General features: G+C 47.8%; 1 protein-coding gene and 1 pseudogene across 1 annotated transcript; both read left to right on the top strand.

Moving 5' to 3' along the window:
• The first annotated feature begins 14,438 nt into the window (after positions 1–14,438).
• On the top strand, positions 14,439–16,936 carry LOC136512025 (U-box domain-containing protein 16-like). Its single transcript, XM_066506034.1, has one exon. It carries the CDS (start codon positions 14,632–14,634, stop codon positions 16,675–16,677), a length of 2,046 nt encoding a protein of 681 aa, XP_066362131.1. The 5' UTR covers positions 14,439–14,631; the 3' UTR covers positions 16,678–16,936.
• A 5,565-nt stretch (positions 16,937–22,501) lies between these two features.
• On the top strand, positions 22,502–24,609 carry LOC136511961 (protein FAR1-RELATED SEQUENCE 5-like; annotated as a pseudogene).
• Positions 24,610–25,859: the final 1,250 nt, after the last annotated feature.

Here is a 25,859-nt window from a genome sequence, read left to right on the forward strand (position 1 = left end):
GCGGTGGAGGCGGTGGTGGTGGTGGTGGACGCTCCTCCAACTGCTGGACCCTCATCGATGTCTCCTTCGACTGTTGCATCATCACCCCCATTGATGTTTCCACGATGGAACGCCACGCCACTAGATCGTTGAGTTTATCGAACGTCGTCGTCATCATCTTCTAAAACCCGGTGAATTGCTTCACCATGTCCTGCACTCCGGTGAACTGCGCCACCATGGCCTCCATGCTCGCCTTGAGGTCATCCATCGAGGTCGTCATCTCCGCCTAAAACTTGGTGAGCTTTGAAAGCTCTAGTTTGGTTTTGGTGAATTGATGAAACCCTAAGTGCTAACCTAGTTTATCAAGTGATCATGAGATAGGTAGCACACTCCAAGTTGTGAAGCAAACAAAGATCATAGCATGATGAAGATGATGCCATGGTGATGATCAAGTGCTTGGACTTGGAAAGAAGAAAGAGAAAAATAAAAAGCTCAAGGCAAAGGTATAAACCATGGGAGCTATTCTGTTTTAGTGATCAAGACACTTAGAGAGTCTGATCACATTTAGGTTTGATAGCCGTACTATTAAGAGGGGTGAAACTCGTATCAGAATGCGGTTATCAAAGTGCCACTAGATGCTCTAACTCATTGCATATGCATTTAGGATCTAGTGAAGAACTAACACCCTTGAAAATGTTTATGAAAATATGCTAACACATGTGCACAAGGTGATACACTTGGTGGTTGGCACATTTGAGCAAGGGTGAAGAAGTTAGAGGTGAAATGGAGTTGGTCGCAAAGATGCTGGCGTCGGTCAACTGATCGGACGCTGGGTCGCTCAGCGACTGGACGCTGAAGGGCTGCATCCGGTCATGTTGTCGGTCAGCACAGTAAGAAGTCATAGTGTGACCGGACGCTGACAGGGTCCGGTCGGCAAAAGTCAGTTTTGAAACCTTACTGTAAACGACCGGACGCTGGGTGTTCAGCGTCCGGTCAACTCAGGCGCAGTGTCTAGTCAAGACTGATGACCGTTGAAGTCAGGACACGTGGCTGACTATGAGCAACTGGACGCTGGGAGCTCAGCGTTCGGTCAACTGACCGGAGCGTCCGGTCAGCCCGCGTTGTGCCCAGTGAAGGGGTACAACGACTCTATTTCATGGGGGCATCTATTTAAGCCCCATGGCCAGTTTAAGCTCATACCTTTGGCAATTTTCATTGACATAGAAATCTTGTGAGCTTAGCCAAAGCCCTCCCACTCATCTCCATTATTGATTCATCATCTTTGTGAGATTGTGAGAGAATCCAAGTGCATTGCTTGAGTGATTGCATCTAGAGGCACTTAGTGTTCGTGTTTCGCTGTGGATTTCGCTTGTTACTCTTGGTGGTTGCCGCCACCTAGATGGCTTGGAGCAGCGAGGATCGTCGAGCGGAGGTTGGTGATTGTCTCTGACTCCGATCATGGTGATTGTGAGGGGTTCTTGACCTTTCCCTAGTGGAGAGCCAAAAGGTACTCTAGTGGATTGCTCGTGGCTTGTGTGATCCTCATCTTGTATTGGTTGTGTGGCACCCTATTGAGGGTTTGGCGTGTGAAGCCAATTAGCGCGTGAACTTCCAAGTGAGTGAATTGCCACAACGAGGACTAGCTTGCCGACAAGCAAGTGAACCTCGGTAAAAATCATTATGTTCATCATTGATTCCAAGGTGATTGGTCTTCATTGTTATTCATCCTCGTGATTGATTGGTTCATTCATCTACATGGCGGTATAACCTTCTTGATCACTCTCATTACATTACCATAAACTAGTTGTCAAGCTCTTTAGTGTACCTAGTTGTGAGAGCTTGCTTGCTTGGTTGGTGTGGCTCTTTAGTTACCCTTTGAGAGCACACTAACATAGAGTAGCATCATAGCTATTGTGTGAATAGATACTATCTAACCTAGAATTGTGGTAGGTGGCTTGCTTTTTGAGTAGGCTAGCGCAACACTAGCTTTGCCTCATAAATTATCTAACTACTTTGTTAAGTGTTGTTGTAGAAATTTTATTAAGCTATTCACCCCCCCCCTCTAGCCATTAGGACCTTTCAATTGGTATCGGAGCCGAGGTCACCGTGATTTGAGGCTTAACAACCTTCGGTGTAAAAATGGCGCAAATCAACAACACCAAGAAGCCACCCCAATTTGATGGCACAAATTATCCTTATTGGAAGTCAAAGATGACCACACACATCAAGTCAATCAATAGAAAGGTATGGAAGGTGGTAGAAACCAAAATTGAGATTGGTGATCCGGAGAATCCCACTGTGGGCAAAGAAGTGCTTCTCCAAAACAATGAAGCTAGATTATCTACATGCTTGTTCACTAAGTCTAGCATGGGTTGGTTATGGCATAGAAGGCTTGGTCATATTGGAACGAAACAATTGAATAGATTGGTTAAGCATGACTTGGTTAGAGGCTTGAAAGATGTTGTGTTTGAAAAGGATAAGCTTTGTAGCTCTTGTCAAGCCGGCAAACAAGTTGAAAACACCCATCCTAAGAAAAGCATGATGAGCACTAGCAAAGCATTTGAGTTATTGCACATGGATTTGTTTGGGCCAACACAATACACTAGTATCAGTGGAAACAAATATGGTTTTGTGATAGTGGATGATTACACTAGATACACATGGGTATTCTTTCTAGTGGACAAAAGTGATATGTTTGCAACATTCAAATCATTTGTCAAGGGCATTCACAATGAGTTTGAAACAACCATCAAGAGAGTTAGAAGTGATAATGGTAGTGAGTTCAAGAACACTAGAATTGATGAGTTGTGTGATGAATTTGGAATTAGACATCAATTCTCGGCCAAGTACACTCCACGATCAAATGGCCTTGTTGAGAGGAAGAAAAGAACACTCATTGATGTGGCAAGGTCTATGCTTAGTGAGTACAATGTGAGTCAATCTTTTTGGGCCGAAGCTATCAACACGGCTTGCTATTGTAGCAACCGCCTCTATTGTCACCGATTGAAAGAGAAGACGCCATATGAGCTCTTGAATGGTAGAAAGCCCAACATTGCATATTTTTTGGTCTTTGGTTGCAAATGCTATATCTTCAAGAAAGGCACTAGATTGGGCAAGTTTGACAAGAAATGTGATGAAGGATTCCTACTTGGTTATTCCACTATAAGCAAAGCATATAGAGTTTGGAATTTGGATAGTGGTACTCTTGAGGAGGTTCATGATGTTGAATTTGATGAAACCAAGGGTTCACAAGTAGAGAATGAGAACTTGGAAGATGTTAGAGGCATTCAACTTTCAAATACCATGAAGAACATGGATATTGGTGATTTGAGGCCTAGGCAAGTGAATGATGATGAAGATGATCAAATGCAAGTGCTCTCTAACTCAAATGTGCAAGATGATACAAATCAAGCTAGTACAAGTGGATCTCATGATAATGAACAAGATCAAGTGGTTAGTACATCATCTCAATCCAATGATCAAGCAAGTGCAAGCAATCAAGTTCTAATACTTCAACCAACTAATGTTGCAAGGGATCATCTATTGGACACTATCATTGGTGATATTTCTAGAGGTGTACAAACAAGATCAAGATTGGCATCATTTTGTGAACACTTCTCATTTGTATCATCCATTGAACCAAAGAAGATAGATAAAGCATTGAAAGATGTTGATTGGGTGAATGCTATGCATGAAGAGTTGAATAATTTCACAAGAAATCAAGTATGGGAGTTGGTAGAAAGACCAAAGGGACATAATGTGATCGGAACCAAAAGGGTCTTTAGAAACAATCAAGATCAAGATGGGATAGTTGTAAGGAATAAAGCAAGATTGGTAGCACAAGGCTATACACAAGTTGAAGGTCTTGACTTTGGAGAAACATATGCCCCAGTTGCTAGATTGGAAGCAATTAGAATCTTGCTAGCCTATGCTTGTGCCCACAATATCAAGCTCTATCAAATAGATGTCAAGAGTGCATTTCTCAATGGTTACATCAATGAAGAAGTCTATGTTGAGCAACCTCCCGGTTTTGAAGATGACAAGAAACCCAACCATGTGTACAAGTTGAAGAAGGCATTGTATGGCTTGAAGCAAGCACCTAGAGCATGGTATGAGAGATTGAGGGACTTCCTACTCTCTAAAGGGTTCACAATGGGCAAGTTTGACACCACTCTTTTCATCAAGAAGATTGGAAAAGACTTGTTTGTGTTGCAAATCTATGTTGATGACATCATATTTGGATCAACAAATCAAGACTTTTGTGATGAGTTTGGAAAGATGATGGCTAATGAGTTTGAGATGTACATGATTGGAGAGTTGAGTTACTTCCTTGGTCTTCAAATCAAGCAATTAAAGAATGGCACATTTGTGAGTCAAGGCAAGTATATCAAGGACATGATCAAGAAGTTTGGCATGAGTGATAGCAAAGCTATTAGCACACCAATGGGAACAAATGGCAACTTGGATAGTGATGCAAGTGGAAACATGGTGGATCAAAAGTTGTATCGGTCTATGATTGGAAGCCTACTCTATGTGACCGCATCAAGGTCGGATGTCATGTTTAGTGTATGCATGTGTGCAAGATTTTAAGCCTCACCAAGAGAAAGTCATTTGAAGGCTACAAAGAGAATATTGAGGTACTTGAAGCATACACAAAATGTTGGTTTGTGGTATCCCAAAGGAGCAAAGTTTGAGCTAGTTGGTTACTCCGACTCGGATTATGCAGGATGCAAGGTTGAAAGGAAGAGCACCTCGGGCACATGTCAATTATTAGGAAGATCACTTGTTTCATGGTCATCAAAGAAGCAAAATAGTGTTGCATTATCAACCGCCGAAGCCGAATACATATCCGCCGGTAGTTGTTGTGTACAAGTACTTTGGATGAAGGCCACTTTGAGTGACTTTGGAATCAAGTTCAAGAAAGTGCCATTGCTATGTGACAATGAGAGTGCAATCAAGTTGACCAACAATCCGGTTCAACATGCAAGAACAAAGCACATTGATGTCCGCCACCATTTCATAAGAGATCACCAACAAAAAGGGGACATTTGCATTGAGAGTGTAGGCACTGAAGATCAACTTGCTGACATATTCACCAAGCCATTGGATGAGAAAAGGTTTTGCAAGCTAAGGAATGAGTTGAACATATTGGATTTCTCAAATATGTGTTGATGCATCCCCCACTCATATGACATGCCTCTCCTTCGAGCAATCCAAGGTAAAAAGTTGATTGGCACGACATACATCTTTGCTAAGGACATGGTTAGTGCATCTAGTCACATTTTCAATCTCATTTGGACCTTTTAAGTGGTTCTATTTTATTAGGCTCATTCATGAAAATCAAATGAATTTGATGTTTATATGGTATCACTATTGCTTCTATGCTTGACTTGATCTAGTGATGGCATATGACATGTTTGTGGGCTTGTAAACCTAGTGTTTAATCTAGAAAATGAACTCTAAGTGTTTAACTCAACATGGTACAAGATAACCCTTATTTGGAGGTGTGAAGAAGCTTGTCCTTGGATCAAACCGAGTTAAATATCTTTGGCATATATTCTAGTTTGAACCAAATTTGGAACTTTGATCCTCACCCCATTGATTGACATTGATTATCTCGATCCTACAAGTAATACTATCTATATTTTGAACCTTTGTGGTCATTAATGACAAAGGGGGAGAGAAACAAAGATAGTAGTAAAAATAGTGAAAAAGGGGGAGAAATATCATAAAAGGAGAGAAACATAAAGATATAGATATACTTGATATATGGGGAGAGAAGTGAAAAAGGAAAGGGATAAATTGGATCAATTTAAATTTTGAGCACACAAGTAGGGGGAGCAAGCTCATGAACTTGGATGATGCATTTGAATGTGCATTTCATATGTTTGCTTCCATGGCACAAGTATTAAATTTAAACATCCATGCTTGTGTGATGTATGCTAGTTGTAAGTTTGAATGATAATATGAAAAACTAGCATGAATAGATTATCTAGTGATTTCATTCTATAGTATTATCAAGTGGTATCTATTCCAAATATTTCCATGTGGTATATTTTCAAATGGTATCAAGCTAATCATGGTGCTAAGGAAGGTATAATGATGCACTCCGATTGGTATCACGCTTCAAAGGTCCATCTTTTATACCTTAGCATCATTTGGTAGACATTGACTCCAATATTTCCTATCTAATCATATGTGCAAGCTACAATCCAAACTCTTAGCACATATGTAGGGGGAGCAATTGCTACCATATGGAGTTCATGAAACTTGTCCATATCCTTTTACACATGGTAAATATGCTTGGACAAGCAACATGGATTCAATTGAATTTTAATTCATATCTTTGTATAAGGGTTGTCATCAATTACCAAAAAGGGGGAGATTGAAAGCTCTAGTTTGGTTTTGGTGAATTGATGAAACCCTAAGTGCTAACCTAGTTTATCAAGTGATCATGAGATAGGTAGCACACTCCAAGTTGCGAAGCAAACAAAGATCATAGCATGATGAAGATGATACCATGGTGATGATCAAGTGCTTGGACTTGGAAAGAAGAAAGAGAAAAATAAAAAGCTTAAGCAAAGTATAAACCATGGGAGCTATTTTGTTTTAGTGATCAAGACACTTAGAGAGTGTGATCACATTTAGGTTTGATAGCCGTACTATTAAGAGTGGTGAAACTCGTATCGGAATGCGGTTATCAAAGTGCCACTAGATGCTCTAACTCATTGCATATGCATTTAGGATCTAGTGGAGAACTAACACCCTTGAAAATGTTTGTGAAAATATGCTAACACATGTGCACAAGGTGATACACTTGGTGGTTGGCACATTTGAGCAAGGGTGAAGAAGTTAGACGTGAAATGGAGTTGGTCGTAAAGATGCTGGCGTCGGTCAACTGACCGGACGCTGGGTCACTCAGCGATCGGACGCTGAAGGGCTGCGTCCGGTCGTGTTGTCGGTCAGCACAGTAAGAAGTCATAGTGTGACCGGACACTGGCAGGGTCCGGTCGAGCATGACCGGACATGTCCGGTCGGCAAAAGTCGGTTTTGGAACCTTACTGTAAACGACCGGACGCTGGGTGTTCAGCGTCCGATCAACTTAGGCGCAGTGTCGGGTCAAGACTGATGACCGTTGAAGTCAGGACACATGGCTGACTACGAGCGACCGGACGCTGGGGGCTCAGCGAATGGTCAACTGACCGGAGCGTTCGGTCAGCCCGCGTTGTGCCCAGTGAAGGGGTACAACGGCTCTATTTCGTGGGGGCATCTATTTAAGCCCCATGGCCGGTTGAAGCTCTTACCTTTGGCAATTTTCATTGACATAGCAACCTTGTGAGCTTAGCCAAAGCCCTCCCACTCATCTCCATCATTGATTCATCATCTTTGTGAGATTGGGAGATAATCCAAGTGCATTGCTTGAGTGATTGCATCTAGAGGCACTTAGTGTTCGTGTTTCGCTGTGGATTTCGCTTGTTACTCTTGGTGGTTGCCGCCACCTAGATGGCTTGGAGCAGCGAGGATCGTCGAGCGGAGGTTGGTGATCGTCTCCGACTCCGATCGTGGTGATTGTGAGGGATTCTTGACCTTTCCCCAGCGGAGAGCCAAAAGGTACTCTAGTGGATTGCTCGTGGCTTGTGTGATCCTCATCTTATGTTGATTGTGCGGCACCCTATTGAGGGTTTGGCGTGTGAAGCCAATTAGCGCGTGAACCTCCAAGTGAGTGAATCACCACAACGAGGACTAGCTTGCCGGCAAGCAAGTGAGCCTCGGTAAAAATCATTGTGTTCATCATTGATTCCGAGGTGATTGGTCTTCATTGTTATTCATCATTGTGATTGATTGGTTCATTCATCTACACGGCGGTATAACCTTCTTGATCACTCTCATTACATTACCGCAAACTAGTTGTCAAGCTCTTTAGTGTACCTAGTTGTGAGAGCTTACTTGCTTGGTTGGTGTGGCTCTTTAGTTAGCCTTTGAGAGCACACTAACATAGAGTATCTTAGCTATTGTGTGAATAGATTCTATCTAAACTAGAATTGTGGTAGGTGGCTTGCTTTTTGAGTAGGCTAGCGCAACACTTGCTTCGCCTCATAATTGTCTAACCATTTTGTTAAGTGTTGTTGTAGAAATTTTTTATTAGGCTATTCACCCCCCCCCTCTAGCCATTAGGACCTTTCAAGCTTCTTCTTTGGTGCCAGAACATAATCGATAGCGGAGAAAAAAATTCCTCCCTCGGTTGAATGGGCTCTCGATACCATATGTTATGAACTAACTATGGAGAAATGGATTTCTAACTAAAAATGGAAGAACAAGTAGGTGAACTCGGCTATTCCGAGGAAGACGAGTTTGTTATTCTATTGGATTCAAAATATTTAGTTACAACTTGCCCTTCCTCTCCTCTCCTCTGCGCTTTATATATCCAACGCTTATAGATGTTGTCAGATGGCAAATAGTAACCTGTCTGGCGACCTAAAAGGTCCTAATATGGCTAGAGGGGGTGAATAGCCTATTTAAAACTTCTATAAAGCACTAGAGCAAATTGGTTAGTAACACAAATGGCGCAATATAATTTTGCTCTAGCTCTATAAGGGTTGCAAGCCACCTATCCCAATAATTCTAGTTACTATGATCACTATCACACACAACAAGCTACATCACTACTCACTAAGCAAGTGTGCTCTCAATGACTAACTAAAGAGCCACACTAACCAAACTAACAAGCTCTCAAAGACTAACTACACTAAAGAGCTTGACAACTAGTTTGCGGGAATATAAATGAGTAAGTAGGATGATTATACTGCCGCGTAGAGGAGTGAACCAATCATACGATGAACACCAATTCAATCACCAGGAGAATACCAAAGGGCAAGAGACAACCAATTTTTTCTTGAGGTTCACGTGCTTGCCGACATGCTAGTCCCCGTTATGTCGACCAATACTTGATGGTTCGGTGGCTAATAGGTATCACACACCTAACCCACCACGAGAGGCGCCGCAAGAACCTACCCACAAGTGAGTTAACTCAATAACACGAGCAATTTACTAGAGCTACCTTGAGGCTCTTCGCCGGGGAAGGTGCAAGACCCTCACAATCACCGGAGCTGACCACAAACAATCACCAACTAGTACCAAAGCTCCTCCGCTGCTCCAAGCGGTCTAGGTGGCGGCAACCACCAAGAGAAACAAGAAATCCATAGTCACAACGATCCCCAAGTGCCACTAGATGCAATCCCTCAAGCAAATACACTAGAAATCACTCTCAATCTCACTATGATGATGAATCAACGATGGAGATGAGTGGAAGGTGTTTGCTTAGGCTCATAAGGATGTCAAGTATGTCAAAGTGCCAAGAGAGATACCTTGGAGCCGGCCAAATACTATTTATAGATCTCCTCAAACGAATAGAGCCGTTAGGCTCTCACTGCTGCCTTCCACAAGACGACCGGACGCGCCGGTCTGGAGTGACCGGACGCGTGCCTCTAGCGTCCTGTCAACGGATTACCGCCACGTGTCTCACTTTTGAAAGTCGTTCGTTGATCTCCAATGGTCAAAACTTTGATCCCTCATGCACTAAGTGATGACCGGACTCGCCTCTGCGAAGACCGGACTCAGGGCGTCCCGGTGTCAGGTCATTTACGGAGACGATCCGAAGCGGGAAATAACTGACCGGATGCGTCAGGTCAACGCCGACCTGACGCACCCCAGTGTCTGATCCTCTCTCTCTCTCTTCTTCTCTGCGTGAGCCCGCGAGGCCGACGTCACTGTACGTCACTAACCACATGACGCGCGTCCGATCGCGCCACCGCGCTGCCCGCCAAAGGTTGACCGTACGCGCCGGTGCACCGAGCCCCAGCGTCCGATCGCTTCAGCTCATTCTCGGCCAGACAGCGCGCCGCACCTATAAATGATCGGATGCGTCCGGGGTGAGTCCGGTCACCTCATGGCCAGCGTCCGGTCATGGATTTTTCCTCTTTTTCTTTTTTTAAGTCCACAACCGCTTCACCCTTGCTTTCAACTTGCTAACCACAAAGTTGAGAACTTATGTGCACGTGTATTAGCATTTTTCAAAACATTTTATAAGGGTCAAGATTAGTACACTATGTTCCTAAATGCATGTGTAAGAATCATGTCACCCAGTGGCAGTTGATAAACCGTTTAGCCAAATATTTTTCCTCTTTATAATACGGCTATCGATCCTAAGTCACTCACACCCTTTATGTTGTCTTGAGTGCAAAGCAAAAACCAAACAAAAACCTATCTTATACCTTTATCTTGATCATCTCGATTTTTGTTTCTCCATTTCTTCTTTTCCAAGTTGAGCTTGATCATCATCATTTTATGTCCATCTTCATCACCATGGATCTCATCTTGCTCAAACACTTGGATTGCGTCAATCTATCTCATATCATAGCACATGGCAAATGTTAGTATAGGTTTCATCAATTATCCAAAATTAGGACTTTCACGGCCCACCTGACATAGACACGGCCCATATTGCCGTAACAGACCTTGCGACGGTGGTGGCGAGGTCAGTCCGTCGTCTTTTAGGGCCGCGCAAGGGACGCTGAGATGTAGTGCGGCGCGACGCCCACGCTGTCAGTGACCACGGATGCTGCCAGCCTGCCATCTTGGCACCTCTAGACCGGCGTATTCTGCCGTGCCTCCAACCATGCACGCGCAGGGGAGAAGTTCAGGAAGGGAAGAGGAAGTCACCGACTCGTAGCTCTTCGAGGGTGTTCACGAGAGAACGAAGCATAAGGGCTCCGTCCTTTTTTTACTTAACAAATCTATGATTGAGGGACGTTTTTGCTTCTTTTTTTACGATATATTACGCATGATTTATTTACAAACATGGTCATGTTCCAGTATGTTAATACTTATTTTAGATAGGTTTCAGATGGCTACACAGGTCACCATACAAGAATTAAATGCCACGTGGCCTATGAAATGGTGAAATGAAACCATGCATCGAGGACACTCCTAATACAGAAATCACCATAGTTCCTATCAATATTAATTGTATTGTCACCTAAGCGTTTTGACAATGTAGTTATTGAAGAGAGAGAGCAAAAATTATAGAAACCGAGTCTAAATTATAAACCATGTCTACACGAGAAACAAGACATGAAGGGATGTGATTTGTAGAGAACGGAGAAAGAATATATATGATTAGATAAAAAAAATTGTTCTGTACAAATTATCCAATGTGACCATAGTTTCTATATGTAATGTACATAGAAATTAATAGGTACAGAAGCTATATGTAGTTTTTAGTATTTAGACTACCCTAAGAGATCTAGTTTCATTTTATAAATTAGATCTATAAAGCTGACGTGATGGTCTTGGTAACTGAGAAATGAAACCTTCCAAAGAAATTGGCGAATGGTTGTGGTGCTGCAACTGCGCTCCGTGTAACGTAACGTCAATTGCGTTGGGATGGGAACGAGCGGCGGCACACCGTGCCGAACCCAGCGCGAGTCCAGCCAGTCGCATGGGCTGCATTGTATAGGCCAGCCGCAGGTTGCCCAACCCAACTTGCAATCATGCATAGTGCCAAGATGTTGCGCGTTGCAGCCTTGCGGACTCCGGTGGCGGTGCGGTGCTTGCGCAGCACCGTCCTCTACTCAAACTTGGTCGAAATACTGCTCGCTCTAAATCTTAACGCTTAGGATTAATTGCCACCGTAGAGCATCTGGTGATCTTTGTTCGTTTCGAAAGCAGCCATGGCTTTGATTCAGCGCCGTGGTGGACACTCGCATCTGCAGATCTGCTTGCGTTTGCTGCGGCGTCAGCTTTAGGAACCAAGCTCCTTTGATCTGGAATTGAGCATTAGTTTAGTGCAACTGCCCCTTGAGAGTCCGGAATCTTGTGACGACGATGGTGACCTGAATGATGCCGGAGGGTCAATAATATGATGCCGGCGTGTGATGAACTTGGCCGGACCACCCGCTCAAGTGATGAGACTAGTTAGTGACGGATTAGGCTAGAGTGTGAGACATGACTCGGTTCCCTTGTTTGTGTTGGGATGTATTCTTAGGGAGATACCATGACAGATGGAGAACAGAAGATTCAGTGTATAATGGACCTCTAGTCGTGTCCTTCTCCTTCCTTTGCCAGATTCTCACTTGGCGTTCTATCTACACCACAAAAACATAAACATGAACTAGCTGGTAACAAAGAAATACATGGTCGATTTTGTCGAGTTGGAGGCAGTATATGCAAGCGCCACAACGACACTTGCATCGCTAATGCACTACGTAATTTTATTGGACCACAAAACACAATGCGAACTCAAAATGGACCACGCATACGTAGATGTCAGTGTCACACTCACACATCAGCCCGCTGGTGGGACAGCTCTAGGTCTAGTATTGTGAGTGTTACTATTACTACTCTGGTTGTCGCTAAGCTCGGACGGTCCAGCCAGTGGATGTCACGCTCGCAAGTCACACGTAGAAGCCCAACCCCACACGGCTATTTCCAAATAGGAAAAAAAAAAGATATCTTTTTTAAAAAACAACGTGGGTCCATAACTCCGCATTTATTAGTACTCGGTTTATTCTCGCTCACAGAAATACTATTAAATCAGCGAAATACCACCGGCACAACAGGGCCTCTCCGTGTCCGTGTTATCATCCATCCCCCGCACCGCAGGGCGCGTGGACGCGAAGCTCCTCTCCCGACAGGCGTTTGTCAACGGCTTGCTCCACCCGCACGGCCGCACCGGCCAACGGCTTCGCCGTCGGCCCCGCGCGCCGCGCCCGCGACGTGATGTCGCTCTCGTCCTGCAGTGACTACAGCTGCAGCTGCAAGCAAATCCACAAAACCAACCGCGGGCCGCGCCGCCTCTCTAGAAGAAAACGGACCAGCGGGAAAGCTAGCCTGGGCGTCACGCAACGTGCGCGCGCGCGCCAGCGGGCAGCGGCACGGGATTTTCTTTTTCCTTCCTCGGCTGACACTGTCACGATTGCGGCGCCGCGCCGTCACGGCCTCGGTCACGCACCGCGCACGGGGCCTTGCTTTGCCGCGGCAGGCAGGCACAGGTCGCCCGCACCGCACGCGGGGGGAGGGAGACGCGGCCGTCGCTTTTACCTCATCCCCGGAGTGGCGGGCGCGAAGGAAGGCTATGGACGGCGTTGGCTCCACGTCAGCCGGCCTGTCGTGCGAACGGCACGGGCGCTCCGCCCGGCTGTCTTTCCCCGGCCGTCCACGCGAACACGTCCGTGCTAGCTGGAGATTTGCCGGCCACCACTCAGTCACTAATAACACGACGCTCGCCGGCCGGCAACGGCTCGTCAAAGATTTCCCGCTGCTGCCACGCGGCATCCCGTACGTCAACGGGCACTTGTCAATTCTGGCCGCCCGTCTCTGACGACGTGAATGCAACCCCGTACGTGGGCCTGGACGCCTGGTCGCCATATGCCGCCGTTCTCTTGCCTCTCTTGGCAAAAGCACCACGAGACGACTGCAAGTGCGTGCCTACTACTACGTAGGAGTACTTGATTAGGCATTTGTTTCTGTCCTGCCACAGTTGTTGTTGGCCGTTCATTATGCTCCGTCGTCACTGGTCACTGCGGTCCGACTGTGGAGGGTAGTGGCACGCACCGTATTTGGCAATTCGGTGCAACGTGGGCGTCATGCGCAAACTAGCTTTGCCAGTACATGCAAAATGTAGCTTTATATCACTCACGATCCGCTTGGGTTGCGACACGTGCATCGTCAAGTAGAAAGCCATCAGGCATCAGCCTCTCCTTCCAGGAGCGTCGGGTCCTGTGATCCAGTGGCGTATCTTCGATTTCCACATGGGGGAATGAGCAACTGCGCAAGGACTGGGTGTGGTTGCTGACAGACAACCTGCAGGAAACTGTCCTCCTCACCCGATCTATGATAGCATGGAATTGGAATTTTTTTTTGAGCCTGCATGGAATTGGAATTTGTCCCGCGGCCTGCAACTGCAGCACAAGCTTGGAAGCTTTCCATTTCGTTTGTTCCTTTTTGTTGAAAATTCAAGCTTTCCATTTCTTATCCCGGCCTGCAACAAGAACAAGACCATGGACGAGATCCGCTCAAACCCGTTGTTGCTTACCAACCCTCTTAACTGCCGGACCCAAGCCGAGCCACCCAGGGACCAGAAGGCCAGGACCCCGGCCAATCCGGCCGTCCGTGCACCAAGATCGAGCGCTCACCGCGTCAGCAGTTGACAAGATCTCGGCTTCAAACCATTTCGCCTCAAAGATACTACTACTAGGTTTTTTTTTTATTTAGAACAAAAAGATAATATTACTAGTGTTGAGGGGAGAACGGGCAATAAAGAAAAGGAAAATGCACATGCCATGACATATTGACATGGGTATCCATCACATCAGCAGCCACAAAAAGTCAGGAGGATTCCGGCCGGTTTCTTCCAGCTGCACAACTCAACGCGCCTACCGCCCCCCACGCCGGCCACCACGTATATATGCCACCCCTGCCCGCCTTCCGCTTCCGTGTCTTCTTCTCTCATCTCATCATCCCATCTCGAACTCGTCTCACCCATCCATCCATCCATCCATCCGTGTTCGTGTTGCTTCACCGCCTTCTCTTCGGATTGGGATTGGAATCGGATTGCATCGTTACAGACTCAAGGTACATACAGCAGCAGCATCAATGGCTAGCGGCGCGACGAACGACGCGTGGCCATCCTCCCCCTACTCCTCGTCGGCGCCCGACGGGGAGGTGCTGCGCTCCCTGCACCGCCTGGCGCGGGACCTGTCGGCGGCCGAGGCGCCGGCGCCGTTCCTGCGGGCGGTCTTCGCGGCGGTGGCCAGGCGGGCGCGCCTGCTCGCGGCCGTGTTCGACGACCTGCTGCTCTGTGGCGCGGGCGCGGGCCCGAGCCCGCTGCTGCTGCTGCTGCTGCCGCGCTCCGCGTCGCTGTGCCTCCGGGAGCTCCTGCTGGTGCTGCAGCGGTTCAAGGCGCTCGTGGCCGACTGCGCCGCGCGCAGCCGCACGCGCCTGCTGCTCCAGTCGGACGAGGTGGCAGCGCGCGCGCGGGAGCTCCAGCACGACCTGGCCACGCTCCTTGACCTGCTCCCCGTCGCGGACCTCGGCCTCGCCGACGACGTGTCGGACCTCCTGGCGCTCACGTCGCGGCAGTGCCGCCGCGCGGCGGCACCGGAGCTGGAGCTCAAGGCGGGCGTGCTCGCGCTGATCCAGGAGGTGGAGCGGGAGATCGTGCCGGAGCGGGAGAGGCTGGAGGGCGTCCTGGAGGACGTGGGCATCAATGATCCCGCCAGCTGCAGCGACGAGATCGAGACCCTGGAGCGGGAGATCGGCGACCGCGTCGCCGAGAGGTGGACGTCGTCGATGATCGCCCTCGTCGGCCTCCTCCGCTACGCCAAGTGCGTCCTCTTCAGTGCCGCCACGCCGCGGCACGTGGACTCCAAGGTGGATCTCGACGACGGCGACGGAGACGACGACGCGGAGACACCGTCGCCGCCGCTGGACTTCAGGTGCCCCATCTCCCTCGAGCTGATGGGCGACCCCGTCGTGGCTTCTAGCGGTCAGACGTACGACCGCGACTCCATCACGCGGTGGTTCGGCTCCGGCAAATCCACGTGCCCCAAGACCGGGCAGGTGCTGCCCAATCTGGAGCTCGTGCCCAACAAGGCGCTCAAGAACTTGATATCGCGGTGGTGCCGGGAGAACGGCATCCCCATGGAGAGCAGCGAGTCTGGGAAAGCCGAGCCGGCGCCGGTGGTGGTAGGCGCGAACAAGGCCGCGCTGAAGGCGGCGCGCATGACGGCGTCGTTCCTCGTGAAGAAGCTGTCGGCCTCGTTCTCCCCCGAGGCGACCAAGCGCGTGGTGCAGGAGATCCGGCAGCTGGCCAAGTCCGGGTCCGACAACCGCGCGTTCATCGGGGAGGCCGGCGCCGCAGGGCTCCTCGTGCCGCTGCTCCTGTCCGAGGACTCAGCTCTCCAGCTCAACGCCGTCACGGCGCTGCTCAACCTCTCCATCCTGGAGGCCAACAAGAAGCGCATCATGCACGCGGAGGGCACCGTGGACGCGCTCTGCCACGTGATGTGCTCGGGCGCCACGTGGCGCGCCAAAGAGAACGCCGCGGCCACGGTCCTCAGCCTGGCGGCCGTCCACGCGTACCGCCGCCGGCTCGGCCGGAACCCGCGCGTCATCGACAGCGTCGTGCGGCTCGCGCGTACGGGGCCCTCCAGCACCAAGAAGGACGCGCTGGCGGCGCTCCTGTGCCTCTCCGCCGAGCGGGAGAACGTCGCGAGGATCGTCGACGCCGGCGCCGCGGAGGCCGCGCTGTCCGCGATCGGCGACGCGGAGGCCGCGGCCGCGGTGCTGGCGTCGCTGGCGAAGCGCGGCGGTGCGGAGGCGATCGTGGCGCTGGACGGCGCCGTGGCGCGGCTGGTGGCCGAGATGCGGCGCGGCACGGAGTGGTCGCGGGAGTGCGCGGCGGCCGCGCTGGTGCTGCTGTGCCGGCGCGCGGGCGCCGCAGCGGCGTCTCAGGTGATGGCGGTCCCGGGCGTGGAATGGGCCATCTGGGAGCTGCTCGGCACCGGCACGGACCGCGCGCGCCGCAAGGCCGCGTCGCTCGGCAGGGCGTGCCGGCGGTGGGCTGCGGCCGCCAACGCGGAGCAGGGCACAGAGTGCCCCACCTCCGGCGACGCGACGGCGCTCACGATGGCGTCGTGAAATCCACTACTGCACGATCGATCAGTAGTAGAAAAAGCTCCAAGAAGAAGTCAAACCATTTTTTTTACCACGATTCTTGTACAAAAATTGTTCTTGGCCGTTAAGGCCTTCACGATTCTTTGGTCCGTGCTTCGGGCCGTGATGAGTAATTGATCAACTGTGAATACAAGATAGTACGGTAGTACGTACATTTTTCTTTTTCACCAAAAATTGTCACGCATTGTCCTGTCTCAAGAAAATACAAAGGAAAGCAACAAAATGGCTCCATGTAGTGACTTCAGCTCTATTATTTGTTCTGATGTTCGCATTCCTAACAAGCGCAATTAACGTTGTCGTCCGTTCTCAAATTTCGTACGAACGCAAGACAACTCCTCCAATGATTGTGCACAGTCGATGAGTGCAGCCAGGCTGGCATGTCCTCGCGGGCTCGTTGCTGGCGGTGCCGGGGACAGAAATTCCAGCCTTCCGGTCGGTTGATAAAAAAGAAGGCCGACGAATGTGCGGCTCAGCTGGAAACGCTTGGCGAGGGAGGCAACGGGCGCAGACCCAGCTTGCACTCGCCGGCTTTTGAGCAGAAAGGCCGCCGCTTTGCCTTGCTGCCAGCCAGTGTGCATCTTGATGCCAATGATGTATCTTTGGCGACGCGTCGCGTTGCTTCAAGTACGCCATCCTTGCCGTTCCCTTTGAGAAACGCAAAGATACCCCTCCTTTTCTGAACGAAAAAGATACTCCTGTACGGAGTACCGTATCGTTTTCTAAGGTGTGGCTATCCATGGCTCTGCTGAATTCTGGTCGACCGACGAGCGACGACGTGTGTGGCCTGAACAACCGAGATGCAGGCGCGCCTCCGTCCGCTGGCTGATGCGTGATTGACTGTTGATTGGGGGCGATGCTGTGTGTGTTGGTGTTGCGGTGGCCGCAGGCCGCCTCTGCGTCTGAGTTTCCTTCGACGGAAGCGCTTCCCGTGTGCTTACGCATTCAGAGGCCACAAGCTAGAACATGCTTCGATGGCTTACCACGTAACCGGTGGTGCGTACGCGTTGAACTGACGACGGTGGCTTGCATCTTCTGCACGCAAGCTCTGACCTGATGTTCACATGCTGCTCCTGGACTTGTCAAGTTCTTTAGACCAGGCCTTGTTTAGATGCCATCCAAATTCCAAGTTTTTTCACTTTCTCTCCATCACATCAATTTTTAGCCGCTTGTATGGAGTATTAAATGTAGGTAAAAAAATAACTAATTACACAGTTTAGTTGGAAATCACGAGATGAATCTTTTGAGCCTAGTTGGTCCACGATTGGATAATATTTGTCAAATAAGACGAAAGTAGTACTATTTATCGGGTTCAAAAAATTTGCAAAGTGAACGAGGCCTGGTACATTGTCCGTGGCAAGTTTTGCTGCTTCGACAAAATTGGCTATTTAAGGAGAGAACCCAAGACAGTCAATCGGTACGAAGGCTAGTACCACAACCCCCGGTGTCGATCTTTTTCAGCACAAATATTGGCTTGGCCATGCGACGTTTAGAGGCAGTTTGGCAAGCGAACTGCCCTACAGCACAGTGTTTTTCTGTTCTGAAGTATAGTAATTAGTACTTGAGGGAGTAGGGCCGCAGGGATTACCATGTTTAAGACTGTCTCCAACGGCGGAACGCAAACGCAAAATGCGCACTGCACAGTGTTTTTTGTAGCCAAAATCATCCTCCAACGGACGACCGAAACCGGATACGCATTTTGGGTGCTCGGCGAGTCGGAAGGCATTTCTGCCTCTCCGAAGAGAGACGACGCAAACATCCAGTGGGGCCCCCGTCGGAGCCGCAGTGGCGCAGCGCCCTCTCCTGCGCTGCGGCCCACCTCCCCGCCGGCGCGTGTGGCAAGCTTGCTCCGGCGCGACAAGCCCTGCCCCGGCGCACGGCCCGCCTCCACCTCGGCCACGCCATCCTCCTCACCTCCGCCATCTCCCTCCTCCGCACGGGATCGAGCGCGGGCGCGAGCTCCGCCGGCGCGGGCGCCACCGGCCGGATCCGGGAGAGGGAGGGTCGGGGGAGAAGAAGGGGAGGGAGGGGGGCCGGATCCAACCAGGAGAGGGAGGGAAGAAGGCAGGCCGCGTCCGCGGCGGGCGCCGCTTGCTCCGAGGGCCGCGCCGACCGGCGTCGTGGCCCGCTGCCGCCGCTGGCGAGGTGTTGCTGCCGCCTGGGGAGAGAAGAGAGTGAGGGAGCGTGGGGATTTGGGGCTCATCGTTGGAGAGGTCAAGAATGGGGTGCGTCGGATATGTTACCGTGCGTTACCTAAACGGTGAAATAGGTATTCGATTTGGGTCAGACCGTTGGAGTCAGTCCAACACGTGGCTGTAGAAGATACTGACCTGACGGCGACAAGGACAACTGGGATTGCCGCACTCTGGCACGTGTAATCTCTCATCTTTTACGAAGTTAGGTAAAGGTCAGGTAAATGACTCGAGCAATTTATGGAGAAAAAGACTGCGACAGGTGAATGATGATCAATTGCTGCTGGCTGCCGCTGCCGCTGCTGTTGCCCAAATGAGGAAGGAGGGCAGAACACTTTTGCACGGTTGGTGGTGGTAGATCGCCGCAGAAATGACAATTGGATGGTTCTCGCAACAGAAACGGATGCGCATCAATTTCATTGACCGGACTGCACACTTGCATACATGTAAATAAAACGTGTCATTTAGCCTTTTCTTACCACTACTCCACTACTAGCGCTCTTCAGTCTTCACCCTCGCTCTGTTTTTTTTTTTCAGTTGGTCTGAACATGGATTAATAAGAACTAATTAATGCGCTAATTCTATTATTTTTATTAGTCTATATCCAACTAATGTTATAAGATGGACTATTTTTTTTAAACCCTATGAAATTCAAACATTCCCAAAGAAACGGTTTCTTTCCATCTAGAGAGAGTAGAGAGGGACTTTCGCTGTCAGATCGATCGGATACTACTTGCTAGTACTTTATATATTTCATCTTATATTTATCTGTCAACAAGATTGCCGGCCATCCTCGATTCCTCATTCCTCATCCACGTGGACCGGATGTCAAGACCAACAGATACAAATAAAATCGAACCAAAAGTTGATGAAAGTGACCATTGGCCAGCTTCCGATCATTCTTTTTCCGGACCAAAGTTTGATTAAATCTAAAGAGCTCTTTTATAGTAGTTGGGGTACTTCATGTTCCTCTTAGTTCCTAAACAATTAATTAACACTAATTAATTTTATGAGTGGAAGGTTAATATGGTAATTGCGGCTCCCCCTCCCCCGCTACCCCTCCCCCACGCGCACCCGAACCCGCACGCCTCGCCCACGCGCACCCGAAGGACGCGAGCAGGTCCGTGGACGCAAGGCTTCCCTGCCCTCGGCCTTAGCCACGTCCGCCTCGCCCTCGACCTCGCCATCACGCGGTGCCGCCGCCACCGGCCTGCCCTCGCCACCACCGGTCGCTCCTCCCTCCTTCCCCCGGCACCCCTCGCCCACGCACACCAGAAACCCCATCACGGCGACAGAATATCTCATCCTCTGCGACACCCATCGCAACAGCTCGGCATCTGCATCTCGGCCTCATCGCCGTCGTGCGCGCCCACCGTCTGCCGGCCTGCAGCACCGACTCTGCCTCATCGCCGTCATGCGCGCCCACCCGTCCGCCGGCCTGCAGCATCGACTCCTACCACCGTCTTCGTCTTCATCGACATCTTCTTCCGGTGGTGTCAGCAGCAAGGGAAGGGAAGGAATTCCGTCCCGGTCCCGGCTTCCGTCTTCTCTCCCGAGTCGACTCCTCACCAGGATCTGGTACGTGCCTACGTACTGCTCTTCGCTTCCGTATCATACATACCACGCCGTGCTCCTCAATTCCGTTTTCAATTTTAATAACTCGACTTGAATCGATCCGTGGTCTATGCTTTCCTACTGTTTGTTTAGATTTATGGCAACCGTTTCGAATTTTAATAACTTCGACTTAGACCTTCGCTCGATCCATGCTCCACACTTCCGTATGTTTTGTTTAGATTCATAGCATAAATTGAGATTTTTTTTACGGAGTGAGTAGTGTATGTTCGTAGCGGTTTAGAGGAGGAGAACAACATGCTGTTGTGCGTGGGATGTTTAGTGTTTATTATCCACCACTTTAGTTATTTATTTAGAACGGTGTTTAATTTCTTAAGTTTTAATGTACTATCCACGATTAAATGTAAACAGCTGATGAGAAATTGAATTCGATGATGCAGCGGTACTAAAATAGTACATAAGATTAGACTAAGGATACCATGCCATGCCTTTCGTATGTCTTTTTTTGTTGTCTCTTCTCAAATGTTCTGATTTTGTGGGAGTAAGAATTTTTTTAATAAAAAACCATTGAGGCCGCATCCTATTTTGTAGTCTACAATTTTTAGCATGAGTCAAAGTGTCGAACATGTTTGCCAATAAGAAGATATAGGTCTTATCTACTTGGAGATGCACTAAGATCTTGTATAGTTAATGACGACATCCCCCTATTAGATTTTACCAGCCCTCGCCACATCGCCCTCGCCGTCGCACGGTGCCGCCGTTGCTGGCCAGCCGTCGCTCTCCCTCCTCCCCGGCGCGCTCGCCTGACGCGAGCTGCCCCAAGGCCAAGGTTCAACAAACACGCACGAATTCATCTTCATGGTTCATGCCATTGCCCATTGCCCATTGCCATGAATTTGTTTTGGAGATTAGACTCTGGTCTGAAACTTGAATTTACTGTTTAATGAATGGGACTGACTCTTATAGATTCATATCATGTCATTTCTAGTGTATGTCATTTTTCTCCTTATTTAATCGTAGACAATCAAATCATTTTATCTTGCTGTAGCAGCTCATGCCATTGAGTTAAAATGTGTTATACTTCTCTCTAATATATTTTAAGTACGATCACATATTGCTTTTGATGGGAATCGATGACACAAGTTATCTTCCCCTGCTAGTCAGACATGTGTTAACAACTTAAGTGTCTATTATATCTGATGTGTATGCTTAGAGCCTTAGATTGCCACTTCATATAGAAAAGTTACATCAAACAGGACCAATTATTTGTTAGTCAGCATTGACTAGACTTGATATATGGATATCTTTTCTGTATAAACACATTGTGTTGATAATGTTCAACATCTCTAAGCACTACAAATCTATGTTAATAGTTATCTAATGAGCTGCTATTTTATTTTCTGAATTTTAATTTACTTTGTTGTCTTCCAGTAGTGGACTCCTAGACAAATGGGATTTTCTGAGGAAGGGAAATGATGGTGAAAATGATTTTATTGGATGGACGTTGCTAGGATGATTCTGCTAAATTTGCAGATGGTCCTTTTACATGTCAATGCTGGTCCAAATAGTCTAGAAGCCTCTGTAAATAACTAAAAACTGTGTATATTTCAAGTTTGATGTATTGTTAAATTTCTCTGTTGTGGTTGGTCACCAAGTAGTGGTATCAGCTAGACAGGGTTCAAATCCTGGCTTGCACTCAAAAAAACTTGCTCTGCCTCCCCACAAAAAATAGCTGGGCACCATCCTGTTGTATTGGTGAGGTCCTACCTGGGGTAGTGGCAGGATTCGGGGTTTTCTCAGACTGTCTTGTTTTACTAAATTTGATGAAGGTTCATGAAACCTTGTAGCCCAGCCCCATTCATCAACCTGCTTAGCCTTCCTCTTTACTTTCTTTGAGCTCAATCCACTGTTTTACAAGGGCAGTCCTTAAACTTGTCCTTGTGTGGTGCTATTTAGGTTTCTGAACTCTTAATTTTGTTATGTGGAATTTTAATTTGTTTAATGTTGTTGATGGATACAGGAGGAAAATGTCAGATCTTGAGTCTTTGCTGGAGTACAATGAAATTGTCAAAAAGATGTTTGCTAATGAAGAAGAAGGATTTCAGTTCTATAACAACTACGGTTTTGAGAAATGGATTTAGTGTGAGGAGAAGCTATTGTGAGTGGGACAATGGCCACAATGAGATGACTCTTCGGAAGTTCGTTTGTAGTCGTCAAGGTTTTCAGTGAAGAGAAGCAGCTGAAGAGGGCGATTAAGAAGCGGAAGTCACGGAATATTACCCGTGTTGGATGCCTTGCTAAATTTGTGATTGCACGAGATCAGATCACAGGGCAGTGGTATGTGAAGGATTTCATCGATGAACACAACCATCTGATGGCGCCTAGCAGAGCTTACTTGTCTGCTACGTTCACATAGAAGAATCAGCGATGAGCAGAAAGCTGAGATTATGGAGATGGAGAGTTTTAGGATCCGCAAACACAAGATAATGGATATTTTGGAAAGGTAGTATAGTGGGTATGATAAGGTTGGGTGTACAACAAGGGATTTGTATAATTTCTGCCATCGCTATAAGGCGGAGACAATTGTTGTCGGTGACGCTCAAACAGTCATCAGTTACCTGACGGAACTTCAGCGCAGAGATCCTGATTTCTTTTTCAAGTACATGGTTGATGGGGAAGGACACCTGAAGGGACTATTCTGGTGTGATAGTCAATGTCTGCTTGATTATGAAGCATTTGGTGATGTCATTGTATTTGATAGCACCTACAAAACTAATCGGTACAACCTACCCCTTGTTCCTTTTGTTGGGGTGAATCACCATCGAAGCACAGTTATTTTTGGATGTGTAATTATTTCTCATGAGAATATTGAGTCATATGTGTGGTTGTTGAGTACATTTTCCGAGGCCATGATTCAGAAGCATCCGATCTTCGTGATCACTGATGGAGACCTTGCTATGCAGAGAGCAATCAGGCTGGTGTGGCCGAATTCATCGCATAGGCTCTGCATATGGCATATTGAGCAGAACATTGTGCGTAATCTTAAGGATGATGTTGTCAAGGATGAATTTAGGAGTTTCCTTTATGATCTGTTGGTCCATAGAAGAGACCGAGAGAAAATGGCAAGAATTTTTGGATAAGCATAAGGTTACAAATAAGGAGTCATGGTTGTATTAGATGTATGATATGAGGGAAATCTGGTGTGCTTCGTATCATGCTGGTAAGTGCTACTTAGGACTGAGGAGCAACCAACGGAGTGAGAGTCTAAACTCTAGGCTTCATATGCGTCTAGATCGTAAAATGACACTGCTTGACATGGTAAAGCACGTGGAGCACTGCCTTTCAGGGCTACGCACAAATGAGGCAAAGTTGGACACTGATGCATTGCAATCTGAGGCATGCACAGAACCAGATGCTTCAATTATTGAGATAGAAGCCGTGAAATCGTTCACTCCAACAGTTTTCGCCACGGTGCAGTTCAGCATAAAGGCAACCAAGAAGTGTTTTTCGATTGACATTCTAGATGGCGATAATATGAGTGAGTATATTGTTGGCAGGAAGGATAAAGGAGACATGATGTACTATGTCAAATGTCAATTTTGTGATGAAGACAATCTGAAGGGAATTTCTTGTTCTTGTGGTAAGTTACAATCGATTGGAACCCCCTGCTCACACATCTTCTTTGTATTGGGCGATCTGGATGAAGACAAGCTTCTAGACTATTGTGTTTTGAAAAGGTGGACAATGGGGGCGAAGAGTGCATTTCCTCCGAAAAGGAAGAGCACCATGTATGACTATTCCGAAAGCCTACAGAGGTACCGTGAGCTACGCAATATCAGTCACACAGCAGCCTTCGCAGCATCTCATTCACTTGAATCATATGAGCGGCTGAAACACATTCTGCTAGGATGAAGTTGCTATGAACCTGCCAAATGAAGGAGATAACATAGGCAAGAGGTATGGTCCGGTGCTGCCACAAGCCCCGGATGTTGATTCTGTAGCGTTCAGTAATGTGCTGGATCCCTTGCATGTGCCTGGAAGAGGGGCCTCGAAGAAAAATTTGAAGTCAATTTCAAATACGAAGAAATCAAAGGTCAAATGTAGCCTGTGTAAGGATAAGGGTCACAATCGGTGAACATGCTCCATGAGAAAAGAGGTAGTTCATCTAAGTTGAAAACAGGCCATCTGCGAGGCATGTGTAGTTATGATCTGATGTTTGTCCTCTTCATTTGTAGGAATCAAAGCTCTCTGAAGATGTGCTTGATATATGATTTGCCAATGATGAGTTTGTTGTTGCCTATTGTTTATAGGTACGCTGGTGAACAACTTATGATTTTCCATCATCTTTGTAAATTGACATGCTATCAATTGACCTATTGCTAGAAATATGTTCTTGTTGTCACGTATACTGTCAGTCTCAAAAGCTTTAATTGCTAAGGCATTGGTATCATTTTTAGTTGAAATCTTGTCAATTTGGCCTTGTGGTTAAGGGTTTGGATAGGTTATTCTGGATGATATTAATTGACTCTGTTGCTAGAAACATGTTCTTGATGTTACATATACTGTAAGTCTCAAGACATTGGTATCATGGTACGATTAGTTTGACAACTAGAGTAGCAAATTGGGATTTTGCAAGGCAGAAGCATCAAGCATGATTGATGAACCAAACAAAATTTGTTTAGCCAAGATTTGAGGCTTATTGCTTGTAGATTACATGCACTCTTTTCTGGTCAGTTTTATTAGGAAGTATACTAAATTGGTGTAAACACTACTAACACACATAACCTCTGGACAAGTTTGTTGATGTAGTTGATTAATCAGCACTGGTCCACTTTTAGCTGATGTTTTAGGGACATTCATCAGCGCCTTGAATTTGCCTACCTATGTAAAGTTGTCACTTGTGCCCAGGATTTTCATGCACTTCTTGCAAGTGTGGACGTTTCAATAGTCATTACCCCTTATATTGTACTAATACACATTGCATATTGAAGTCACTGTGTTTGTCAATTTCTTACACTATTTTGACATCCGATTTGTGTGTCACTGATGGATTCATGATTTGCATGTTCTGTCCCCCACTTGCAGGTTGGCGAGTCTATTGTGGAGATTGACCACCGTGTCCCTCCAGTGGTCAAGGAAGCCCCAACCCTTGCCCGCTCGGCTGCAAAGGAGGTCTGTCAGGCCGGCCTGGTGGGCACTGGCTACTGGCCTCGCCAAGTCAGCCATTGCCCGTGCCTTCAGTCACCAGGGCTGTCCTCCCCACTGGCCGCGCAGCTCTCAGCCAGGTACAATTCAGCGGTGCGTGACTGGTGCCAAGCGTGGGAACACCGTGGCCACCTATCTCCCGCTTGTGCCCACTGAGTGGCTCGCCCGGGTGTTCTCGTA

Source organism: Miscanthus floridulus, chromosome 16 (assembly GCF_019320115.1).
Source record: "Miscanthus floridulus cultivar M001 chromosome 16, ASM1932011v1, whole genome shotgun sequence".
NCBI lineage: Eukaryota > Viridiplantae > Streptophyta > Magnoliopsida > Poales > Poaceae > Miscanthus > Miscanthus floridulus.